We start from the raw sequence: 24991 nt of genomic DNA, 5'->3' as shown, positions 1-24991 counted from the left end.
ACAGAGTCTGATGTTCCTCAAAATTAACCCAATAGATCCCAGAAATATTTCTGTGAAGGAACAGGGTTTTGAATTACAGCAAAACATCACAAGAGAGTTGAAACCCTGCCCGGCGGGATCTATGTTTAGGACTGATCTCTCTACACTGCATTTTCCATTACAATGTCCTTGCACTGTGGTTCATTTTCCATTACCTTCAAGGAGATTTCATTCCAAAGTTTTGGTGGATTGTGGAGCAGTCTAAAGGCCCTATTACACCAAGCGATGGTAACAGTATTTACGAGGAGCAAGTGAGCACTGATCTGACAGATTGTCGCTCGCTTGCTCCTCCAGATCGGCTCGTGCAATAGGGCTTTAACAAAGGCATAAACAGGATGACACCTACGAAAACACAGTGTCAGAGGTGTGAAAAGACAAACAGACGGGCTACATACATGTGCAGTTTGTCTCATCTTATTAGGAGTAATAGCGGCAGCACAGAAATCCCATTCTTCCTATGGGTGGGAGGGCCAAGTGGTACCCCAACCTATCAGACTCTGACGACATATACTATTGATATGATATAGATGTCTCTGAACAGAAAAGGACCCTTATCCGTTTGTTTAAAAAAAAATTATGTATTCAGGCAGTGAAACTTCCTCCTGGTCTCTGTGTATATATTTTGGGTACAGATAGTACTGCTTCCGTCTATCCTTGTAAATGATAAAAGAAAAGGCATTACTGCCTCCAGGTCTCATGCAGGTACAGACAGTACTGCCTCAGTGTCTCTATCTGTATATTATGTAGGTGCAGATATTGCTGCTTCCTTGTCTCATTGAATGTAGAGGTACAGATTGTACTGCTTTCCTCCCTGTAAATGATATAAGCAAAGGCAATTCTCCCTCCAGGTCTCATCTTGTAAGTTATGCAGGTACAGTGAGTACTGCCTACATGTCACTGCTTATAAATGTGGTAGGTGCAGATATTGCTACGCCCTGGTCTATTTTGTATGTAGCAGCAAATATAGTACTACTTTCATGTCTCTCCCTTAAAATTCTGTAGGCATAGTGTTACCTCCACATACCCCTCTGTCATAGGTGTCAAACTGCACCCCTCCAGCTGCCGCAAAACTACAATTCCCATCTTGCCTGGACATGACTGAAATTGTAGGTCAGCAACAGCCGAAGGAGAGCGAGTTTGACTGATATAGATATATACACCACTGCCTCCCTGTCTTTTCCTAAAAGAGAAAATTTCATCAACCTGATCTTCCATTACATAGGTGAATAATTAAAATAGGTCAATTTCCTTTCGCAAGGCTGAGAAATTTCATCAACCTGGAATCTGACACTAAATTCTAAGCACGCCGTCATTCCTTGTTTAGATCCTGCCAAATTTTAAGTGGTGCCAAAAAAAGATGCAAGTGCTCTATACAGCTTTCCTTTTGGAAATTAGACTTCACCAGTGTAACATAAGATGGTTTTGACTAGACTTCTGCTTTAAAGGAATATTTTTTTGTGTGTGTGTTTTACATTGTTACATTGAGTGGCAGCCATATTGCCCCTCTGCTGCCACCAATGGCTGTGTCAGTAACTGCAGGGTTGCTGAAGCCATGGTCCCAGCAGTTACATATTGATCACATTACTGCATGCAGATACCGAGCCTCCTCTGATGTCTATATAATGCTAGTATTAGAACTGCAGGCAAGGTCACTCATCCGAGACAGGATGTGTGAAGGTTTTCAGACGATTGGCGCTAAGCGTCTCTCACATGGATTTCCCGATGGAAGATCGGAGTAGTAGTCTCAGTCACTTTGATTTTCTTTATTATTAATAAAGAAAATCAAAGTGACTGAGACTACTACTCTGATCTTCCATCGGGAAATCCATGTGAGAGACGCTCAGCGCCGATCGTCTGAAAACCTTCACACATCCTGCCTTGGATGAGTGACCTTGCCTGCAGATTTCCAGACCGAGTCCCTCGGACCTTCAGACGGGCAGCGGGCGATTATTATGTACCTCTAAGCGTCTGGCGGTGTCGGGCTCGTAGCACGACCGACAAAGGTGAGCAGCACCTATTCATTGATACATTCTTCACCCAACTCTGCAGTATCACACTATGTGCGCCGGGCGCTGTTTTTCTCTTCTTTCCAAGAGTATTACAACTGACATTACACTTGGGCAAGCTGTGATAGTAGCGCTGCAGGACGGTATAGCAGAGTGAGCGATGATAACTGTCAATCCATATACACAGGCCTTCTGAACTATTCCAAAGCCAGAACTAATTCAATATGGGGATGGCTGGTAAATAGGAGGCAATGGAGAGGTCAACAAGCACTGGCAGGGATGCAATGCTAGCAGCAACAACCCCGGTACTCACCTGACAGTGTGCCAGCTGCTGATTCAGGGCTTCAGCCCGACACAGAATGTCCTCCACGTTCATCTTCATGGTCAGCTCATTAATGTGCTGAACAGGAGCAAAGACAACAGGGAAAAAAGTTTGTAAAGCAAAGTGGAGGGGGGAGCAATAATATATGAAGAGCAGACAAATTACAGTCCCGAAACCAGAAAACAACGGAGAAGGTGGAGAGAAGCCGGAGCTGGATAACTGTATTAATCTGAGATGCTAAACTCTTCCTCTACGTTTTTCAGTCAATTATCAAACAGACAAGTTTATTTTTTTTCTTATTTTCCTTTTTTCTTTGCTTTATAACTCAATATTTCTTAGGACCCTATTACAAGGCCCGATCAATTATGTAAACGAGCTTCTTTCCTGGTGCTTCAGAGCAGCCATTCAGGACCCCCACAGACAGCAATTGGTTGAGTGCCTGTCAGCTGAGAGAGCGCTCTGAAGCTGCAGCTGCGGCGCTGGCAGTGAAAGCAGAGAGCAGGAGAAGACCAGGAGTGTGGACAGGTAATGTATAAAAGTTTATTCAATCATTAGCTGTCGGCCACGCATGGTTATTACACTTAGTGATGCATGGTCAGCAGCCGATGATTTTGTGTGAGACCATTTGACATGATCAGCCAATGATCGCTATCATCATCTGATTGTTGTCTATATTACACAGAGCGATTGTCTCTGATTCAGACGATTATCGGTCCATGTAATAGGGCCCTTAGTCACGTAAGGAATTGTTTTTTGTAGAACCAGTTGTTCATGGTGCTCTTCACCAGCGTTTTTCTAGTGGAGCTTCAGCCAACAGAGCACAGTGATGCTTGGGCCTCACCAGACTGACCAAGGGATTGCCGGGGCCTCACCATCTGTGGTTCCAGTCCATGCAAATATAAAAACTATTGCTACTATAGTCTACCCTTCATTGTCTCCTAAACTCTGTAGAACATTAAAGAAGTACAAAATGAGTAAATAATGTTCCTAAACCAGAGATTGTTGCAGCTGGGGGAAGATCTATGCAGCTTATAGTCACTTTTGCGAAAACTGCCTCCCCTTACTGTGCCTCATTTTTACACAATCCACTAAGTGGTCAACCAGACCAGTTAACTTTATTCTGTGGGTCAGCTTGATTACAGAAATACTAAATTTAAAGTTTTTGTTATGTTTTATCACATTTATAAAATGCTTTGTATTGCCATATTCTGAAACTGCGCCTTGTTTACTGGGTTTATGGGGCATTTTTTAGATATTTTCTAATTACAGTATATTTTTTATAGGGGATCATTTGAATGATTGTTGGATAGCTCATACAGTACACTGCAATGGCAGACCATAAAACCTGGCCTCTGGCTGCCATGACAAGTGTTTGGCACCATAAAACTCCAAATGAGGTGATGCGGAGGGAAGGGGGTGGCCATTACTGAAGGTCGAAAGGCCCAGCAGCCAAATTCTAACAACTTCAATGCTGCACGCTGATAGTAATGTGTAACAGTGATGGTAGCAACTGACATTTGCCATGTAAAAATAAAAAATGGTTTGTTTATGTACACCTAACAATTGCCTTAAAGTTTCACTGTAAGGGTATATTCACACGAACGGGCTCGCAGCAAGATTCTCGCTGCGAGCCCGGCAGGTCCTGGCAGTTCCCATACACTACATACTTGCTGCGGTCTAAACGACCGCAGCGAGTATGTAATTCTGCCGCCCTTAACCCCTTCTGCTCCCGGCCGGCTCCCCCGCTGTAAGCATACTTTACCTGTCCTTGCTGCACGGGGTCCCGGCGTCCTGCTCTCCCGTCCGGCCAATTAGTGCGTTGCCCAGCCGCAGCCACTGATTGGCCGGACGGGAGAGCAGGACGCCGGGACCCCGTGCAGCAAGGACAGGTAAAGTATGCTTACAGCGGGGGAGCCGGCCGGGAGCAGAAGGGGTTAAGGGCGGCAGAATTACATACTCGCTGCGGTCGTTTAGACCGCAGCAAGTATGTAGTGTATGGGAACTGCCAGGACCTGCCGGGCTCGCAGCGAGAATCTCGCTGCGAGTCCGTTCGTGTGAATATACCCTAACTTCAGAAAAATTTTGACATGTTATAGAGACATATCAAAAGTTTTGATCAATCCGATCGGGAGTTAGGGCCCTATTCCACCGGACGATGTTCATTCAGATTATCATTAAATCGTTCGAATCTAAACGATAATTGTTCGGTTGAAATGCAGTTAACGACTAACGACCGAACGAGAAATCGTTGATCGCTTTATAAGACCTGGACCTATTTTTATCGTTGCTCGTTCGCAAAATGTTTGCAAATCGTTCACATTGAATAAGACGTCGTTCAGTCGTTCGCAATAGATACGAACGCAATAGCGAAGAAAAAATAATTGCAAATACGATCATCAGTAACGATTGTGGTTCCATGGAAATGAGTGAACATTTTCAGGTCTTTCGCAATAGCGGTAGTTTGAGATCGTTAATCGTTAACGATTATGCAAACGATAATCGTCCGGTGGAATAGGGCCCTTAGAGCCGGGACAAGACGCTTAGCTCTGTGTCAGACTGATCAGTTGGGCTCCATAGAGCTCCATTGTAAGTCCGACTCATCACGTGACACAGAGCCGCTGCAGCGCATCTTCCCCCGGCTCTAACTCCCGATCGGTACAGGTCTGAATGCTCAGACCCGGACAGATCAAAACTTTTGACATGTCTCTATGACATGTCAAAAGTTTTCTGAAGTTACACTGAAAATTTAATGCAATTGTTATGTGTACATAAAAAACTCATTTTTTTATTTTTACATGGCAAATGTCAGTCGCTATCATCACTGTTACACATTATTATTAGCGTGCAGCATTGAAGTTGGTAGAATTTGGGTGCTGGGCCTTTCGGCCTGCCGTATTTGCAGCCGCAGAAAACCCTGTCAATGTTAGCTGTGGGGAGTTCTGATGCGAGGTCACGGAATGGCCGGTCTCATACTATGTGTGACCATAGCCTTGTACTCTAAAACAGAACTTCCAGAAATATAAAGAAAAAAAAAAGAAAGTGCTGGCAGATTGACATTGACTTTAATTGGTCAAGTTTTCTATTATGGTGTCTGGAATCTTACTTTGATATTTTTGACAGAACCGACAGTGGAGGTATCCAATGCCCCTAACATTTTCCTGTAGCCCAGTATCACTTACTTTAAGGATCTCATTAAAGCCATAGTCTGAGTTCATTAACGCTTCTCGCTCTGAGTCAAGGATGCCACAAGCAACGAGAAGATGGAAGTTAGGACACGGCAGCCCCGTCCACAGCACCTTGATGAAAACACAAACAGGGGAGATGTTTTCTGAGATGGAATATTATTAAAACAGATCCGATAGGATGAAATTTGGCATTGCGAATCATGTCTGTAGATTTCACACCGAACATCTGATATGTGGGCAGCATGAAGCTGTTCAGAGCAATACTCACATGGCGACAAAAAGGATTTGTTACTCTGAGGCACAATAATCTATGGATGCTGACAACACTAAAGATTGGCAGGCTTTGTAACTACTGACCACTCACCATGCAATAGCAGGACTGTAAAGAAGGGGTTAATAAAGACTGCTGTGAGTGGCTTGGGTCATTTAGACACATATTGATGTGCACAGAGGCCAGCTAACTAATGCAATTCCTTTAATCCAAAATCCAATAGCTCAGCAACCACTAGTCTGATAATATGGCATCTTGACAAAAAGCTGATTATTTGATTACTTAAAGAGGTACTCCGGCAAAAAAGAATTATATAACATAACATAATATATATATATATATATATATATATATATATATATATATATATATATTTTATTTATATTAATTTATTTTTTCAAATCAACGAGTGTCAAAAAGAGAAAGAGATTTGTAAATGACTTCTATTTAAAAAAATCTCAATCCTTAAAATACTTATCAGCTGCTGTATGTCCTGCAGGAAATGGCATATTCTTTCCATCCTCACAAAGTGCTCTCTGCTGCCACCTCTGTCCAGGTAAGGAACTATCCAGAGAGGTTTTCTATGGGGATTTGCTACTGCTCTGGACAGTTCCTGACATGGACAGAGGGGGCAGCAGAGAGCACTATGTCAGACTGGAAAGAATACACCACTTCCTGCAGGACATACAGCAGCTGATAAGTACTGGAAGGCTTGGGATTTTTTTATAGAAATAATTTACAAATTTCTATAAGTTTCTAATACCAGTTGATTTGAAAAAAAAAAAAAAAAAAAATTCCTGCCAGAGTTCCCCTTTAATGCGTTCATTTATAAGGTGCCAACATATTCACAATCTAACCCCAGTGTGTTTTTGGAATGTGGGAGGAAACTGGAGAACCAAAAAGAAACCTATGCAAACAAGGAGAAATTTACAAACTCCATACAGATTTGCTTCTTTGATCTGAACACAGTAAATCATCTCTACAAGGCAACAGTGTTAACCACTGAGCCACTATAGATAACCATTACTAGACTTAAATAGTATAGTCTCATGTTCTACGCCACACAGAAGTTAGTTTCAAAAGTTGATGGTTGAAGGCCACAGCACTGTTTGATGCATGTTTACTTTACAATAGAAAAGAAGTATTGTCTATACCAGTGAATGCCCTCTGTATTACTCTTTTTTGCTATTTAGATGGAATATCTATCTATCTATCTATCTATATATCTATCTTCGAAGAGTGAGCATCACGTTGCAGTGTTATTTCAACTCCTTGTAGACTTGTATTGGTGTCCAGGGCCGGGCTTGAATGATTGTGCAGATCTCTCTGTCTTGCTGTGTGAACGCAGGCTGAATGCACTAGGGCACACAAATCATCAAGATAGGCTGCGGGCGAAAGGGGTTCATGGAAGACGAGTCGGGGACGATAGAGGTCATGGTGGCACATATAAGCCATATAGTGTACTCACAATAGCATATGCAACAGGCAGCCTTGCCTGGTCATGATAATGAACAGCTCCACTGCAGACAAATTACCTTATGGCTGATTCAATGACCAAGCTGTTAGAGCACCTGGAATGAAGACTAGAGGGATCTGGCTCCCATACACTATGCTACTCCACACCGTAATCCCAGGAATAGGACTTGTGTCACTGGGTGACAATCTCTACATGGCGTTGCTATTTCAATGTATAGGATCTGTAGTGTTAGGCTAGGTTCACACTGTTTTTGCAGTCTATTTAATGTAACCACACACACACACACACACACCTGTTCCAAACAGATTTTACACAACTGCATCCTATTTTTTTCTTCATAAAACTTGTATGTTAAAACGGACTGCAAAAACGCAGTGTGAACCCAGCCTTAAGGCCCTATTACACAAAGCGATTATCGGCCGCTATGGCCGATAATCGTTTCGTGTATTAGAAGACAACGATTAGCCGACATGCACATTGTCAGCTGCCCGTTGTCTTTCAACAGGCTGAAACGAAAACAATCAGCCTGAAAACGATCTGTTGTCAACAGGAGCGGCAGCGGCAGCAGCAGCAGACCCCCGCTGTCTCCTATGGCTGCCCAGACGATCTGCAATCGCCCGAGCATCCCCCCCGCCACCCCCCCGCCCCGCAGCTACCCACATGTGTAATAGCGCGGGCAGGGGAGCAAGCGAGGGCTGACCAGACAGGTCGGCGCTCTCTTGCTCTCCACATTGCCCCGTGTAACAGGAGCTTTAGTCACTGGACCTTACCTCCCATAAGAGAAGGACATCGTTGAAGGAGAATTCCCGTTTGAACCAAATGAGCAGCCAACGAAAGCAGCAACTTAGATTTCCAGATTCTTTTGAATCTAGAAAAAAAAAATAATAAATATTCAGGATGATTAAAAAAATAAATAAATCTGACTTTCATAAATGGTGGGTGGGAGGAGGGGGCCTCATATCTGTAATACATGTAGACACACAGCACATCTGTATTCCATTTGCTTTCTACACACAAATCTATCCATTATACAGAGTGGTAAGTCTGAGCGATGGGCTAGTGCAGATGGTTCACACAGTTAGTGTATATTGACTAGATAATGGTGCGGCACAACCACATGTAAATAGCAGAGGGTTTCTTTGTCTGACGTTTTACCACAATCTAATAGGATGTGAAAACCGCATGTATTTACAAGTTATGTGTCTCGGGTTGGTAGTGGTTCTGTCTCACCATTAGATCTCAGAGTCACTCCCCCTATAACTAAGTACCTTAAAAAAACACAACCTAACATGCCTAAATAAATAACAAAACATTCTCGTCCTATTCTATTCCTCCTCCTTCCTATCCTGAGAATGTATACAGACAACAATAAGCGATCCTGCATCACCCCACACAGGGGAAACTACATTTCCCACATGCAACCTCCTAGTAAAACCGCACTGCACATGCCCTCTCTGTACCTTCTCACTGTACAGGTGGGTATTATCACTGTGCCCCCATATAGTTATTATGTTTCTATCCAGTAACAATACCTCCCACATCCATATAGTAACAATGCCCCCCAAGCCATGCCCCCACCTGTGCCCTCATATAGTAATAATTCCCCTGCTGAGCCCCCATATAGTAATAATGCCCCTTCTGTGCCTCCATATAGTAATAATGCCCGATACGCCCCCATATAGTAATAATGTCCCTGCTGTGCCCCCATATAGTAATAATGTCCCTGCTGTGCCCCAATATAGTAATAATGCCCCCTGCTGTGCCCCCATATAATAATGCCCCTGCTGTGCCCCCATATAGTAATAATGCCCCTGCTGTGCCCCCATATAGTAATAATGCCCCTGCTGTGCCCCCATATAGTAATAATGCCCCTGCTGTGCCCCCATATAGTAACAATGCCCCCTGCTGTGTCCCCATATAGTAATAATGCCCCCTACTGTGTCCCCATATAGTAATAATGCCTCTGTTGTGCCCCCATATAGTAACAATGCCCCCTGCTGTGTCCCCATATAGTAATAATGCCCCCTGCTGTGTCCCCATATAGTAATAATGCCTCTGTTGTGCCCCCATACAGTAATAATGCCCCCCCCATATGCCTCCGTTAGTAACAATGCCTCCTGCTGTGCCTCCATTCATAAAAATAAGAAAAAAAAAAACTTGATCCCGGTTCCAAGGAGTGCCCTCTATACTAAGTTTGCATTGTGAAACCCACTGGGACAGGATCCCCAGGCAGGATCCATCCAGTGAGGGGATCATGTCCCAGCGGTTTTCAGGCTGCAAGCCTGAGGTGCCTGTAGCTTATATGAATGGTGGAGCAGGAAGCTGACAACTCTGCAATCTACACCAGGTGGATGAAGTTAAGGGGGGCAGTGCCTGCAAGCTCCAATACCCCATAGGCCACAGGTTTAAGACTCTAGGTGTAGAGCAAATTTCTAAATGTGCTTTTAAAAGCAGCTCAGACAAGATAGCAGCCCCCACAATAATATATTTAAAGAAAAAAAAACTCTGCACATCTCCCCCCCTGGCCTACAGATAAGTATACAGACCCAGGAAATCACAGAGTACAGGATCCAGGACTCGCAGCAGAAGGTTGAGCTGGGACAGCTGTCTCTTCATACTTTCTTGGCTTTCCTCAAAGTTGTGGTGCTGAGATGCAGGAGAAACAAATCAATGCATTGATCAGGAGCTGCTCTCCCTAAACACTGACGGCATTGACCGGTAACTGTAGCTGTCAGCAAATACTATGTGGTTATACATCTAGTAAAATTCTTTTGCGCAGGCATGAATGGGACCTGACAAATGGTGAATTATGAGACAGGCAAAGAAATAAAGGAATTACAATAAGCTGCCTCAGGTAACGGAGGGGGACGTCCTGTATTTACTCGCCTCTATCCAGAATGAAGGTCCTAACAGTTATTCTTTATAGGATCGGGGATAACCAGCTCATAGTGGGGGGCCCAGCTCCTTTCACTATTTATGGGGATCTGGGAGTGTTAGGCTCTATGCGGGCTAGTGCAGTGTGAGGCCATGTTCATACTACGTATGAGACCGGCCGTTCCATGACCCGGCCGGATCACGGAACAGCCGATCTTGGAAAAGATCATCCCAGACGGTACTGCAGTACCGGCCGGATGATCTTTAGGGCCGCAGAGTTCTAAAGCAGGTGCATCCGTGCGCGCCCGCATCAGAACTCCCCACTGCACACTATGGAGCATGCGTCCGGAGCCGCTCCCTCCATAGTAAGCACTGACAGGTTTTTCTACGGCGCCGCGAGAGATCCGGCAGGGATTCCATAGAGGCCAGGTAACGTATATTCTCGTATTAATCACAGCCGTTCAACAACAGCCGTAAATTTACGAAAAAAATATACAAAAAATATACATTGTTTGAACATAGCCTTAGGCTGTATCTGGCAGCTCCCACAAATAATGAATGAAATGGCAACCCGATGCTCAATTCTAATGGGGAACGGGTTTCTGAAATCTGGTTGTCACCAGCGATCAGGTGGGAATACCCTTTTAAAACCTTACTTTTACATCATCTCTCTTGTCTAAGGAAACCGAGCTAGTTTCCACCATGTCTCTGCACATACCAAGGCACCTAAAGCAGAGGGACACAAACTAACAGTTCCCCACAGCTTAGCTTTTTGGGCACTGAAACTTGGGTAGACATATTGAGATTAACAACAGTCTTAGGAATTTTATTACCCGTGACGGAAAAATGTACCTGTCTCTTGGCTGTTTGCAAACTCTTAAAATCATGTTTTCCTTCCAAACACAAGAGTCGCAGAGGCCAGTCTGGGCTGCCTCTACTCCCTCCCCTATCGCTGCATAATCATTGTACAAGGCTCAGTGCTGAAATCTAAAACCAGTACATTAGTACAAGGCAGTGAAGGGTGGGGGAGGGACGAGATGTGCATGCTGCAGCTCAGCCTAGTCTCTACAGGTCTTGAGCTTGGAAAACCTGATCTTGTAACTTTTCAAAGAGCTATCGGCTAAGAGACAGGTATCATTGGTGTTATTTGCCTTTGCCTGCAGCTTTGAGCATGGTATACTGCTGACACATTCCGTTTAATGTAATACTGTCACCTCCTTTCCTCTGACTTAATTTCATCAATGGACAGTGTCACCTAGACAGGGCTTCACAGCAGTTGGGTCCCATCCAAAGTTTTATACAGGTGTATATCAAATGTGCAACATCTAAGCTAGTGGATGATGCGGAGAACCGCATAGAGTAAGTATCGCTTTAAGCTTTGAAGAAATTGTTCACTCTGATGCTGATCTTCTGCTAGACCACTAGACATTACATTGTCAGTGTAAGGGCTCTATGAGACATAGCAATTTTTTGTTTTCTTTCATTAACGATAAACGATTGCAAACAATCGCTTTTGGGAGCGACCTAAAATTACTCACCATAATACACAGAACAATAGTCATTAGTTACGATCATTCGTATACTCTATGAACAACTGTAATTCCGAATGATTGATGTATACATATACTAAAAGATTTGCAAACAATTAGCAAATGATTAACAATGATTTTATGGTCAGCTCAAAAAATTGGGATCAACGACCCACAAGCGAATTTTCTTTAGTCATATGATGGTTGCCTGCATACTCACGGAAAGATTATCCAATCGCCCAATAATCTTTCCATGTAATAGGACCCTAAGGGCCCTATTACACGGGACAATTATTATACGAAAAATCGTTATATCGTTGGAATTTAAACGATAATCCTTCTGTGTAGTTGCAGGCAACAATCGAAAAATCGTTCATATGTCGTTGATCTGAACCTAAAAACATTGTTAATCTTTCTCTAATCGTTCACTGTAATTCCACATTTGTTTCCTCAAGTTGCGCATTTTTTCACTAATCGTTCAGTGTAATTGCACATTGTTCATTGTTTTGCTGGGAACAGATGGAATAAACAATCACAGTAGCGATTATAGTAACGATTATTGTTCTGTGTAATATGGTGAACGATATCAGGTTAACGATAAAGATGGTTTATCGTTAATTGCTAAAAATCGCACCGTGTAATAAGACCCTAACTCTCTGAAACTAGCAGGTCTTTCAGCAGGTGCTAAACGAAACAACTTTTATAATAGGACACAGTAAAGGAGTCAGTACAGCACTTACCACCATCTCCATGAATCCTGTAAAGCACCAGAAGGCGTCCACCTCATTCTGCATGACATACAGTATGGGGGAGAGGAGGTCACTCATTCCCTGAACATAACCTGGGCAACAAATACAATAACATTATCTAATCCTGCAATCCCTCCAGTAGGAACTGCTCTCTCTATCATTGTTAGAGGAATACATAGAAACACAAAGCCTGCGAAGAGACTCATCTCTATTAAGCTGTTCATACACATCAGATAAATGCTGGTCAAAGCGTAATGTGTAGAGCATCCTCCTGACTCTCCCTGCAATGGCAGTGAAGGATCAGGCAGTCATGTTTATTGTGCCTTGTTTTCAAGGGATATAAGCCTTTGCTAATGGTGTGCGGCACATTTTCATTTCCCATTCATAATACATGCACACTCGACTGAGCCAAATGTGCACGTATATAAAGTGGTGTGGAGGAAGACTTGTCGGCCAATAGCTACCTGCAGTGGAAGCTCAGCTTTAGGAGTCCTCTACATGGGGCAATTGTGGGCTGGCCATTGGCTGATCTTTGGGATTTTAAGGGCCTATAAATCATCTAGTGACAATACTGGAAGTAAATAGCCACATCAACCATCCAACAATTTATTGCTTAAAACAACTGGGCCATGTATAGGCTTAATTGAAAGGAAACTACATTAGAAGAATCCCTGCCTTCATCCTCTGTGCCTTTTCACTCCTTAGGCATTTTGGTGCCCAGGGGGTAGGACTACCACCCTCAGTGCACCGATCCGTCCCCAGCTTGCCCGCCCCTTCTAATGAATACCAGCAAAGCAGGACGGCCGGGGCGGATCCGGGCACTTGGTATGATAGTCCTTCACCCAGCAAACCAAAACACCTAGAAAGCATAGGGATTAAACTCCTAATAGCACTGAAATGGCGCCAAAGATAAAGGTAAGAAACTTGCCAATCGTTTCCCTTTAACATACGCTCCTGTATAACAGGTATTGTGGATGGCACTATTTAGATGCTCAATAATGCAAACCCCTTAAAGTTGCAATCCACTACACAATTTAGCCAGTCGAAGCGCGGTAGCGCGAAACGATCGTCGCTCCTTTCCAGTGGAATGCACTTGTTTGTTGCTCTGTATATGCCCTGATATAAAGCATCATTTTAAGGATCCGGTGAGTGCCACTGTATACTTTCTACGTGCGTTTATCTACTTCACTATTTTCAGTAGAGCACCACCGTGACAGTGACTGTTGCCCGGACCAGGCTAAGGGTCTAGCTAGCCGTGTTTGCATGCCTGAGTGCCCATTGTTTGCTTCTAATACTCACCATAATTTAGGGTATGTTCACACTGAAAAGATCCGCCACCGCCGCTTTTCAGTGTGAACATACCCTTAAAGTATAACTTTGACTTCAAGAAAAAGTTTTAACTAGTAGGTGTTTGGGTGTTCTGATCCCCACCGATCAGCAGGATATAGAGGGGAGAAGCGTGCAGCCAAGTGCTGCTTCTCCACGGTAGACAGACCCATAAGGGGAGATTTATCAAACCTTATGTAAAGTGAAACTGGCTCAGTTGTCCCTAGCAACCAATCAGATTCCACCTTTCAGTCCTCACAGACTCTCTAAAAAATGAAAGGTGGAATCTGATTGGTTGCTAGGGACACTTTACACCATGTTTGATAAATCTCCCCCATAGACTTTCTATAGAAATCTGTCTCAGTCTCGCGGGCTGAGGAGAATGCGCACACGTGTTATAAAATAATCAAATGTAGTTTTCATTTTGACCACTATGCCTAAAATTAAGCTGAGACTTCCCATTTTGTCTGTGACAATGAGTAGGAGGTTGCTGGAAACTGTTATGTGCAGGATTACAGTTAAAGATGTCCTTAGCCTGGATCACAGAGGTCACAGAGCCTGTGTACAAGTGTGTACCAATCAAAGAATAGGGTCTGGAGATCTTCATTGTGTCTATGTCTATTAGGCTTTTCACAAAGCACATCACTGAATGCTGTTAAAAAACGGTCAGCCAAGATGGCAGCCCCCTATAATAATGGACTAAAAATAAAATGGAGTTGCATTCATTTTCAGGGGGCTTTTAAATGGTCACAGAACTCTTCAGTGACTTCTAATATTCTTATAACTTAGAGCAGAGGAGAATCAAATCCCCAACATAAAACTATAGGATTTAAAAAGGTAGACTATAAAAGACTATAGATTACCCAGATCAAAATTATACATGCAGTACGTCATCAAGGCATCATTGAGAAGGCAGAGTCCTGGGTTGTCATTTCCTTCATAGAACTTGTTGTTCCGGTCTGTGCGGCTGACGTCTCTCTCTACAAAATAAACATATATATAGTTTAGTATTTCAGATAAGATTTTATTTTTTACTAACTGTGCAATAATTAAAGGGATATTCCTCTCAAACGTAACTTTTCATATGTTGCTGCCCATGATGAGACTTACAATTCATTCTTACTTGTTATTATCTATACCGTCTCCTTCCCCCAGTTCTAAGCTACTGCTTTCTTAGAAGGGAGAGGGAGAGAAAAGCTCACGTACATATTTTTGTGTTTTCTGCAGAAAACAGCAGCTCAGAACTGGGAGAAGGAGACTGAATAGATTGTATCAAGTACCATGGGCAGCAACATATCAAAGGTTATGTTTCTGTGGAGTAACCCTTTAAAGGGGAACTCCAGAAAATACACAGGTCAAACAAGAAAAAGTCAACAAAGATGAAGTCTTATTTCCAATGTAACACTATAGAAGGTCTCAGCAAAGAACTGATCAATCCAATGACTGTGCCAAGGGCTATAGTATTAGATATTCCTGTATAATGTCAATGGGATCTAAGCTTGGAGCACATTGGACTATACAGGAACAGCTTGCAGAGTAAGGCTATGTTCACACAATTTATTTCTTATGACAAGAACGGCCGTTGTTGGCGAATAAAACAACAGCCGTTCTTGTCATAAAATAATGCACTCATTGAACTCGCTATTGTGTGCACACAATGTATGGCCGTCCTGCACAAAGTTCTATGACTAAAGAGGAAGTCCCACATAGACTAAAATCAGCAGGCAGGCGGGGAATAGGGTTGAAAATAATAAACATGTAAACTCACCCCTGCTCATGCCTCAGTTATGCCAGGGTCAAAATGCCGGCTGCTAGGTGACATCTGCAACTGGAAACCAGGTACGTCACGACACCGGCTGAGTGATTGCCCACTCAGCCAATCAGGTGTCCCGCCCCAGTCACCGATTGGCTTAGTGGGCAATAACTCAACCAGGGTGGTGACGTTGCAGCTAGCAGAGTTGCAGGACCCCAGCTGTAGTGGACGGGACCCAGGAGTGGTGCTTCGAGTCTCGAGGAGGGGCGAGTTTTCATGTTTATTATTTTCACCCCCGCCTGCCTGCTTAATTTAGTGTCAGCGGCTGTTGATATACAGTGTGTGAACATAGCCTAATACAGCATTGTATGATATCCTTTTCCTATTAACCAGAGACAAGGAGTACATTCAGAGAGCATCTCAACCTGTCTTGTACTGCAGAGACAACCCATTCATCTGAATTAACACTGTGTAATCCTTCATTATTCCTGTGGTGGCGCTGCAGGGAAATTTAGCATTTGCTACCCACAGCTGATCACTATAGATCAGTTTACTGCCAGAACCTTCTGAAAAGTAAAGATTGATCAAAGTAGAGAATCCCTTTAAGGTTGAAAACTGTTGGTGTATTATAGATTATTTACATGGTTTGATGCCTTTACTCTTTGACACATCTAAACCCCACCATCCTGTTATACTGACCGATCAGACTGCGGTACCCTCTCAGCAGAGAATTCCTCTTCTCTTGGTCTTCGCTCACAGATTTCCACTGCAGCTTCATACGGAAATACTCGTCCCTGGAAACAGCAAGACAAACGCTGGAACATGTGTTGAATGGTGTCCCACGGAGATGGCAACGAGCCCGTGCTATCTGCCCGCTCGCTTGGTTCTGTCACAGTTTACAATTTGTAAGCTGTGTGGGAGAGGATGCATTAACCCTTCTGTCCCTGGAGCTCTTCCTTCATTTATATCATGTTACTACGCAATCAATACCTTCCATCAATGAGGCCTGGGAAAACTATACAGGCTGGTCGCAGATGGGAAAAACGGTATCAAGTTATAGATATAATCAATGTCATTGATAAAGATAAAAAGGTATTGATGTGAATGTGCGGGTTTTCTTTGGGTTCGGTTTCCTCCCTCACCCGATCTGATATATTGGTTTCTTATGCAATTGGCTGTAGTGTGAGTGTAAGATATAGGGAAATTAGATTAATGTGCAGCGCTATGGAATATGGTGGCATTATATAAGCAGGTAGCAAATTTTTGATCTTTAATCCAAGAATATGTCTGTAAATTGCAGCATGTGACCGACACTCTGTTTAGTATATGGGATGAATCTACTTGACAGCCCCTTATAAAAGTCTGTAGTAAGATTGTCTGCCTGTCTCAAATGACTCGTCTATTCAGCTGAACACTAGACTGACACTGTGCTGACAGCAGCGTGGCGGGGGAGCCATGAAGTCATCTAATTCCCCATCTCCGACTGCAGTACCAAAGAGGATCTATCAGCTTAAAAGGAAACGTATCTAGCAATATACACTACCCATAGGAAATGACGCTACTCCCATATATGTACATTTAGTAATTAAAGGGGTTATCCAGCTTTTTCTTTCAAATCAACTGATATCAGAAAGTTATACACACTCACCGGCCACTTTATTAGGTACACCATGCTAGTAACGGGTTGGACCCCCTTTTGCCTTCAGAACTGCCTCAATTCTTCGTGGCATAGATACAACAAGGTGCTGGAAGCTTCCTCAGAGATTTTGGTCCATATTGACATGATGGCATCACACAGTTGCCGCAGATTTGTCGGCTGCACATCCATGATGCGAATCTCCCGTTCCACCACATCCCAAAGATGCTTTATTGGATTGAGATCTGGTGACTGTGGAGGCCATTTGAGTACAGTGAACTCATTGTCATGTTCAAGAAACCAGTCTGAGATGATTCAAGCTTTATGACATGGCGCATTATCCTGCTGAAAGTAGCCATCAGATGTTGGGTACATTGTGGTCATAAAGGGATGGACATGGTCAGCAACAATACTCAGGTAGGCTGTGGCGTTGCAACGATGCTCAATTGGTACCAAGGGGCCCAAAGAGTGCCAAGAAAATATTCCCCACACCATGACACCACCACCACCAGCCTGAACCAATGATACAAGGCAGGATGGATCCATGCTTTCATGTTGTTGACGCCAAATTCTGACCCTACCATCCGAATGTCGCAGCAGAAATCGAGACTCATCAGACCAGGCAACGTTTTTCCAATCTTCTACTGTCCAATTTCGATGAGCTTGTGCAAATTGTAGCCTCAGTTTCCTGTTCTTAGCTGAAAGGAGTGGCACCCGGTGTGGTCTTCTGCTGCTGTAGCCCATCTGCCTCAAAGTTGGACGTACTGTGCGTTCAGAGATGCTCTTCTGCCTACCTTGGTTGTAACGGTTGGCTATTTGAGTCACTGTTGCCTTTCTATCAGCTCGAACCAGTCTGCTCATTCTCCTCTGACCTCTGGCATCAACAAGGCATTTCCGCCCACAGAACTGCCGCTCACTGGATGTTTTTTCTTTTTCGGACCATTCTCTGTAAACCCTAGAGATGGTTGTGCGTGAAAATCCCAGTAGATCAGCAGTTTCTGAAATACTCAGACCAGCCCTTCTGGCACCAACAACCATGCCACGTTCAAAGGCACTCAAATCACCTTTCTTCCCCATACTGATGCTTGGTTTGAACTGCAGGAGATTGTCTTGACCATGTCTACATGCCTAAATGCACTGAGTTGCCGCCATGTGATTGGCTGATTAGAAATTAAGTGGTAACGTGCAGTTGGACAGGTGTACCTAATAAAGTGGCCGGTGAGTGTAGATTTGTAATGTACTTCTATTAAAAAATCTCAAGTCTTCTGTAAGTCCTGCAGGAAGTGGTGTTTTATTTTCAGTCTGACAGTGCTCTCTGCTGACATCTCTGGCCGAGACAGGAACTCTATCTCGGTTTTCTATAAATCCCCATAGAAAACCTCTCCTGCTCTGGGCAGTTGCTGTCTCTGCCAGAGATGTGAACAGAGAGCACTGTGTCAGACTGAAAATAAAACAACATTTCCTTTAGGACATACAGCAGCTAATAAGTATGAGAAGACTTGAGATTTTTTAATAGAAGTAATGGACAAATATATACAAATCTATATAACTTTCTGACACCGGTTGATCTGAAAGAAAAAGATTTTTCGCTGGATAACCCCTTTAACCATTTGCGTCAGGTATTCCCTAAATTATTTGGTCGGGTAAATTGCCTTTTCCAAACTAGCACTGTGTAAACCAGAGAAAGGACTGAATTTCCCTAACATGAGGGGGTACAACATTGTCTTTTTGTTCCAACACGTAATGGACTGGATTTGAGCTTCCTCCTACCACTCCAATATTGTCTAGGAATCCTACCGCTATATTTCACTCCTCACTATCACGTATGCCGGCATATAATAAACGTTCCATTCTCATGAGAGATACTATAATGGCGTGGAGGGAGATGTGCAAGCTTTCTCACTTGCCTAATATCTATAGGCCCTATCCCACGGGCCGACTGAGAGAAGCAAACGAGCGCTATTAGCGCTCGTTTGCTCCTCGTTCCCCACTCGTTGCTGCCCCTATTCCACGCGGTAGCAGCGAGCGGGTGAGTCCGGGGAGGGCTGCGAAGGGGTTGACCGGTTGATCTCTAGACCGTCGGGGCAGTCCATAGCATACAGCAGCGGTCTGCTGCCGCCGCTCCTGTTCCACGGAGAGACGGCAGCAAATCGTTGCTGTATGAGTTGTTTGTCTTTCAACATGTTTGAAAGACAAATGACGCAACAATCGGCCGACATGAACAATGTCAGCTGATCGTTGCCTTCTATTCCACGGGACAATTACCGGTCGTAACGGCCGATATTCCATTCTCTGGAATAGGGCCTTATGTGTATGGTGTTATTTGGTAATCCTGAAGCGCCATGGGGGAGCCATCCTACATGGAAAGTAATATGGGAGGGGAGGATCTGAAACAAGCAAGGGATTAAAGGGGTTATCCAGTGCTACAAAAACATGGCCACTTTCTTTTAGAGACAACACGACTCTTGTCTCCAAATCAGGTGCGGTTTGGAATTAAGCTCCTTTCACTTCAATGCAACAGAGCAGCAAAACCCCAACCAAGCTGGAGACAAGAGTGGGGCTGCCTCTCGAAGAAAGTGGCCATCTTTTTGTAGCGCTGGATAACCCCTTTAATCCGGATACAAAAAATGGCTGATCACATCTGAAATTATGAGCTTTTTCTCGTGCGTCTTATTGGGGGACACAGACACCGTGGGTATAGGCTGCTGCCACTAGGAGGCTGACACTAAGAAAAAACAAAACAAGTCGGCCCCTCCCAGCAGGCTATACCCGCCCACTGGCACTGAGCTAATTCAGTTTAGCTTAGTGTCAGTAGGAGGCAGACGCAGGTCTGGTTACTCCAGACCAGTTTCTGCTTGTGTTTTTTAAAATGCTTAATTTTTTTCCTTTTTACAGGTCTGGGGCACGGTGGGTCACTAAAGACTCGCCCTGATCCCCCCTTATGCAACCAGGGCACAGAACCTAACTGGAAAGGGGCTGTTTACCCTAGGTTGCCACCGGCCGGACCCAGCGCCCAGGACACAGACTAGCCCTGCTGTCTGCTTGCTCCTTAATGCGGACTTGCTCCGCCAGCCCCTGCCCGCCCAGCCTCCCAAAGTTGCGCGCGGCATAGTGCCGGCAGAAGATCAAGGGGTCATTCACAGGGGTAAGTAATAGATCCCCTACTCCTCTCCCTCCCCCTGGGGTCCCCCGTTCCCTCCCGCGGTCTGTCTCTAGTCCGCTCTGCTATCTGGGGGGGTAGAGAGCCCAAGTCCCCGTCCGTCCCTCCGGGCACCTGCTCCGTTCCCTGCACCTTTTTCCCTCCCCCGCTGCGTTCCGGTCCTCATACCGTCTCCGCACGCGGGGGGGTCGGGAACTGGGATGCCGCTTTAGGGGCCGGCTGCGGGGCCCCCCTCCTCTCTCCTATGGACCGCGTCTTCCGGGTCCGGCCGTGACTTCCGGTTCTCGGGCCTCTTCTTCCCGCGCGCCGCTTCTCTTCCGGTCCTTTTTAAATTTCCCGCGCGCGGGCTTCTTCCCGCGCGGTCCGACGTCTGACGTCACGCCGTACGTGACGCGTCACTACGCACGTGACGCGGTCTTCTGTACAGCCCGGTCGGTTCGGCAGACTGCGCAGCTCCGCGGTCGTTAGGAGTCCTTAGCCGTGGGACTACAACCCCCAGCCTGTTCTCCCTGGCCAGTCTGCTTCTTCTGCTTCTTCTGTCAGCAGCCGTCCTGTGCCCTGCCCGGACCTTTGCTTCCTTCCACAGATTCATGCCTGGTAAGGTCTCTTTGGGACTTTATTCCATATTTTTTCTGTCCTTTCTGAGTTTTCTCATTGTGTGTATTCTGTCATTCTACAGGTTTCTTCTCTGCTCCATCAGTTATCTGCCTGTAGGAATACACTAGCTGGCTGTGGTTTTTTTCTACTAATAGATATATATATATATTTAGTTTTTCATTATGTCTGACTCAAGATCTGAATCCACACGCCGCCAGCATCCTCCCTCTTCCTCTGTTACCTACTATTTCTGTACGTCTTGTAACACTAAATCTGCTTCTGGCCACTCTCAGCCTATCTGCGCTGCTTGTTCCATGCAGTCCTGTTCGTCTATGTCCCCTACTCAGGACCCCCCACCGGAGTCTGAGGAGTCTGCTCCGGCCTGGGCGCGCTCTCTCTGCCAGTCAGTGTCGCAGATGGCTCAGTTGTCCCAGTCTGTGGCGGCCGCCCTTGATCGCCTGTCTGCTTCTTCTTCAGCGCCTGCCCAATCCCGCCCGGCAGCCAGTTGCGTACGACCCGGCAGGAGTCGCTCTCACAAGCGTCCTCGCCGTGCCTCTTCTCGTTCTTCCTCTGGCTCCCCTGGAACTAGCCTGGCCCCTACTCATATCTCTCCTAACAGGCGATCCCATTCGCCTGGAGATCTGTCGGATTCGGAGTCGGCTTCCAACTCTGATCCTGAGGATGTTTCCCCCGCGGCTTCCACTGTTGACAGCCTTGTGGCCGCAGTCCGCGATACCTTCCAATTGAAGGATTCTCCGGACCCCTCGCCTGCTGATGAGGTTTTTTTCCATAAAAGCGGCCACCGTGTCCGCAGCACTTTCCCCAGTCACAAGGAATTTGAGGACCTGTTTTCCAAATTTTGGAAGACCCCAGACAAGCGTTTCTCAAAGCCTAAACACTTGTCGGTCCTTTATCCTTTCCCCGAGGACCTCGTCTCTCGCTGGTCAGGTCCACCTGCTGTGGATCCCCCGATCTCTCGGTTGACCAAGGTCACGACTCTTCCGCTGGACAATGCGTCGTCTCTTAAGGATTCCACTGACAGACGCACCGAGTCCTTGGCTAAGTCGGCTTTTGAGGCCTCTGGCTCATCTCTCCTTCCCAATCTTGCCTCCACTTGGGTGTCCAAGTCCATTTCAGTGTGGGCTAAGCAACTGAGGGACGGCATTACTTCTGGCGTATCGGCCGAGGACTTGACCGACCTCGCCCAACAGATTCAAGACGCAGCTCAGTACCTCTGCTCGGCTTCCCTGGACGCTGCAGCTTGTTCGGCTTTTGCGTCGGCCAATATTGTTGCTATTCGCCGGTCCTTGTGGCTTCGTGAGTGGCGGGCTGACAACGCTTCCAAGCGGTCTCTCACCAGCCTCCCTTTTGCGGGCTCTCGTCTCTTTGGGAAACGCCTGGATGACATAATTTCTGATGCCACAGGGGGGAAGAGTACCAATCTTCCACAGCAGCGCCCCAAGCGTCAGGATTCCCGTCGCAAACCAGGCTCCTTTCGTTCCTTTCGGTCGCTCCCGCCGACTCGCTCCGGGAAGACTGCGGCCCCCCAGAACAAGAGGTCCGGGTTCTCCAAAAACCGTTCTTCCTGGCAGGCGCGATCTGCCGCCTCCCGTCCCCCCTTTAAGCCTGGCACCTCCAAGCCCTCCTCCTCCTGAAGGTTTTTCCCCACCCGGATCTCCTCAGGTGGGCGGCCGCCTCCTGTTGTTCCAGGAGGTCTGGCTTGCTCATGTTCAGGATGCCTGGGTGCGAGAACTGATCTCACAGGGTTACAAGATCGAGTTCGTTTCCGTTCCCCGCGATCGTTTTTTCCTTTCTCGTCCCCCCAGGTCCCCTGCCCTGGCGGCCGGTTTTTTCCAGGCCATCCCTTCACTCCTCTCGAAGGGAGTGATTGTTCGCGTCCCTCCTCTTCAACGGTTCCGCGGGTTCTATTCGAACCTATTCGTGGTTCCGAAGAAGGACGGTTCGGTACGTCCGATTCTAGATCTCAAGCGTCTGAATCGTTACGTCCGACTATCTCACTTCCGGATGGAGTCCCTGCGTTCTGTGATCGCATCTCTGGAGCCAGGCGAGTTCCTTTCTTCGGTGGATATTCAGGACGCGTATCTTCACGTGCCGATTTATCCTCCTCACCAACGTTTCCTGCGTTTTGCAGTAGGGGAAGAGCATTATCAGTTCGTGGCTCTCCCGTTCGGCCTGGCTTCGGCGCCGCGGGTTTTCACGAAAACCATGGCGGCTGTCATGGCTCTCCTTCGGGCTCGAGGTGTCTCAGTAACCCCTTACTTGGACGACATACTCGTCAAAGCTCCATCCAGGGACCAGAATTTAGAGAGCCTCCATATCACTCTGGATACGCTCTCTCGCTTCGGTTGGCTGCTCAACCGTTCCAAGTCCTCCCTGGTCCCTGCCCAGTCCATCGTTTTTCTGGGGATGCGTTTGGATTCAGTACAGGCCCGCGTTTTCCTTCCAGAGGACAAGTTGCAGTCCCTGCAGGCCAATATCAGAGCTCTTTGCAGCCACCGCCCTGTGTCCATACGCTCCTGTATGAGGGTTCTGGGGAAGATGGTGGCGTCTATGGAGGCGATCCCTTTTGCCCAGTTTCATTCCCGCCCCCTGCAGCTCTTCCTGCTGTCACGGTGGGACAGGTCACTCCCCTCTCTAGATCGGAGGGTGAAACTACCGGCTCGCCTACGCCAAGACCTTCAGTGGTGGTTGCGGTCTCCGAGCCTCTCTCTGGGTCGCTCCTTCCTCCCCGTTCATTGGCAGATTGTGACCACCGATGCCAGCCTGCGGGGCTGGGGAGGAGTTTGGAACGATCTGACGGTTCAGGGAACCTGGTCGGCCAAGGAAGCTTGCCTCCCCATCAACATCCTCGAGCTGCGGGCGATCCGTCTCTCCCTTCTGCACTGGCAGACACAGCTCCACGGTCTCCCCGTTCGGGTGCAGACAGACAACGCCACTGCAGTGGCTTATGTGAATCATCAGGGCGGGACCCGCAGCAAGGCCGCCATGATGGAAGTGGCGCTGATCCTCTCCTGGGCGGAGGAAACCGTGCTTGCCTTGTCCGCTGTTCACATTCCGGGTGTGGACAACTGGATGGCCGACTATCTGAGTCGTGCACGGGTGGATCCAGGGGAATGGACCCTGCATCCCGAGGTGTTCTCCCAGATCTGTCGCAGGTGGGGGACACCGGATGTGGATCTGATGGCGTCTCGCTTCAACCACAGACTGCCGAAGTTCGTCTGCCGGACGAGGGACCCGCTGGCTCTGGCCTCGGACGCCTTGGTGATTCCCTGGCGTCGGTTCAGCCTCCCTTACATCTTTCCTCCTCTCCCGCTTCTGCCGCGGGTGGTGAGAAAGATAAAGTCGGAAGGACTTCCAGTAATCCTCGTGGCCCCGGACTGGCCACGGCGCGCCTGGTACACGGATCTCGTGAACCTCGCCGCCGACGTCCCCTGGCGTCTACCAGACCGACCGGATCTTCTCACTCAAGGTCCGCTCTGCCACCCGCGTTTAGCCACGCTACGTTTGACGGCGTGGCTGTTGAAACCTGGATTCTGAAATCACGCGGTTTCTCTGATGCGGTCATTAGAACCATGATCAGGGCCAGGAAGCCTGCATCGGCAAGGATTTATTATCGTTGTTGGAAGGCCTTCCTCCGTCACTGTGAGGCCTGTTCTGCGCCTCCACTTCCCTTTTCTCTGGCGCAACTCCTGGCCTTCCTCCAGGCAGGTCTGGACGCAGGCTTAGCTCTGAGCTCTCTTAAGGGCCAGGTGTCTGCCCTTTCAGTTTTTTTCCAGAGACCATTGGCGTCAGTTCCTCAAGTCAGGACTTTTCTCCAAGGAGTGGCGCGCATTGCACCTCCTTATCGGCACCCAGTTCCCCCGTGGGATCTGAATCTCGTCCTGGATGCTATGCAGTCTCCTCCGTTTGAGCCCCTCCAGGAAGTGCCTTTGGCCATCTTGTCCTTTAAGGTGGCTTTCCTGGTGGCGGTTACGTCTGTCCGGAGGATTTCGGAATTGGCAGCCCTTTCTTGCCGTCCTCCCCTGCTGGTGTTGCACCAGGACAAG

The 24991-nt window shown here is 46.6% G+C and overlaps 1 protein-coding gene across 2 annotated transcripts in view; it reads right to left on the bottom strand.

Moving 5' to 3' along the window:
• The window catches only part of TBC1D17 (TBC1 domain family member 17), a 47515-nt gene that overhangs the window by 2742 nt on the left and 19782 nt on the right, over positions 1-24991 (bottom strand). For both annotated transcript variants that reach the window (XM_069947229.1, XM_069947230.1), the window contains exons 10-16: positions 16231-16325; positions 14642-14758; positions 12444-12544; positions 9847-9946; positions 8071-8168; positions 5547-5663; positions 2359-2445 (exon numbers count right to left, since the gene is read on the bottom strand). In XM_069947229.1, the coding sequence (XP_069803330.1) occupies positions 2359-2445; positions 5547-5663; positions 8071-8168; positions 9847-9946; positions 12444-12544; positions 14642-14758; positions 16231-16325 (715 nt within the window). The remainder of the gene's footprint in view (positions 1-2358; positions 2446-5546; positions 5664-8070; positions 8169-9846; positions 9947-12443; positions 12545-14641; positions 14759-16230; positions 16326-24991) is intronic.

This window comes from Dendropsophus ebraccatus, chromosome 12, assembly GCF_027789765.1.
Source record: "Dendropsophus ebraccatus isolate aDenEbr1 chromosome 12, aDenEbr1.pat, whole genome shotgun sequence".
NCBI classification, from domain to species: domain Eukaryota; kingdom Metazoa; phylum Chordata; class Amphibia; order Anura; family Hylidae; genus Dendropsophus; species Dendropsophus ebraccatus.
Note: the sequence above shows the minus strand (reverse complement) of the source record. Positions and strands in the feature narration are given on the sequence as shown.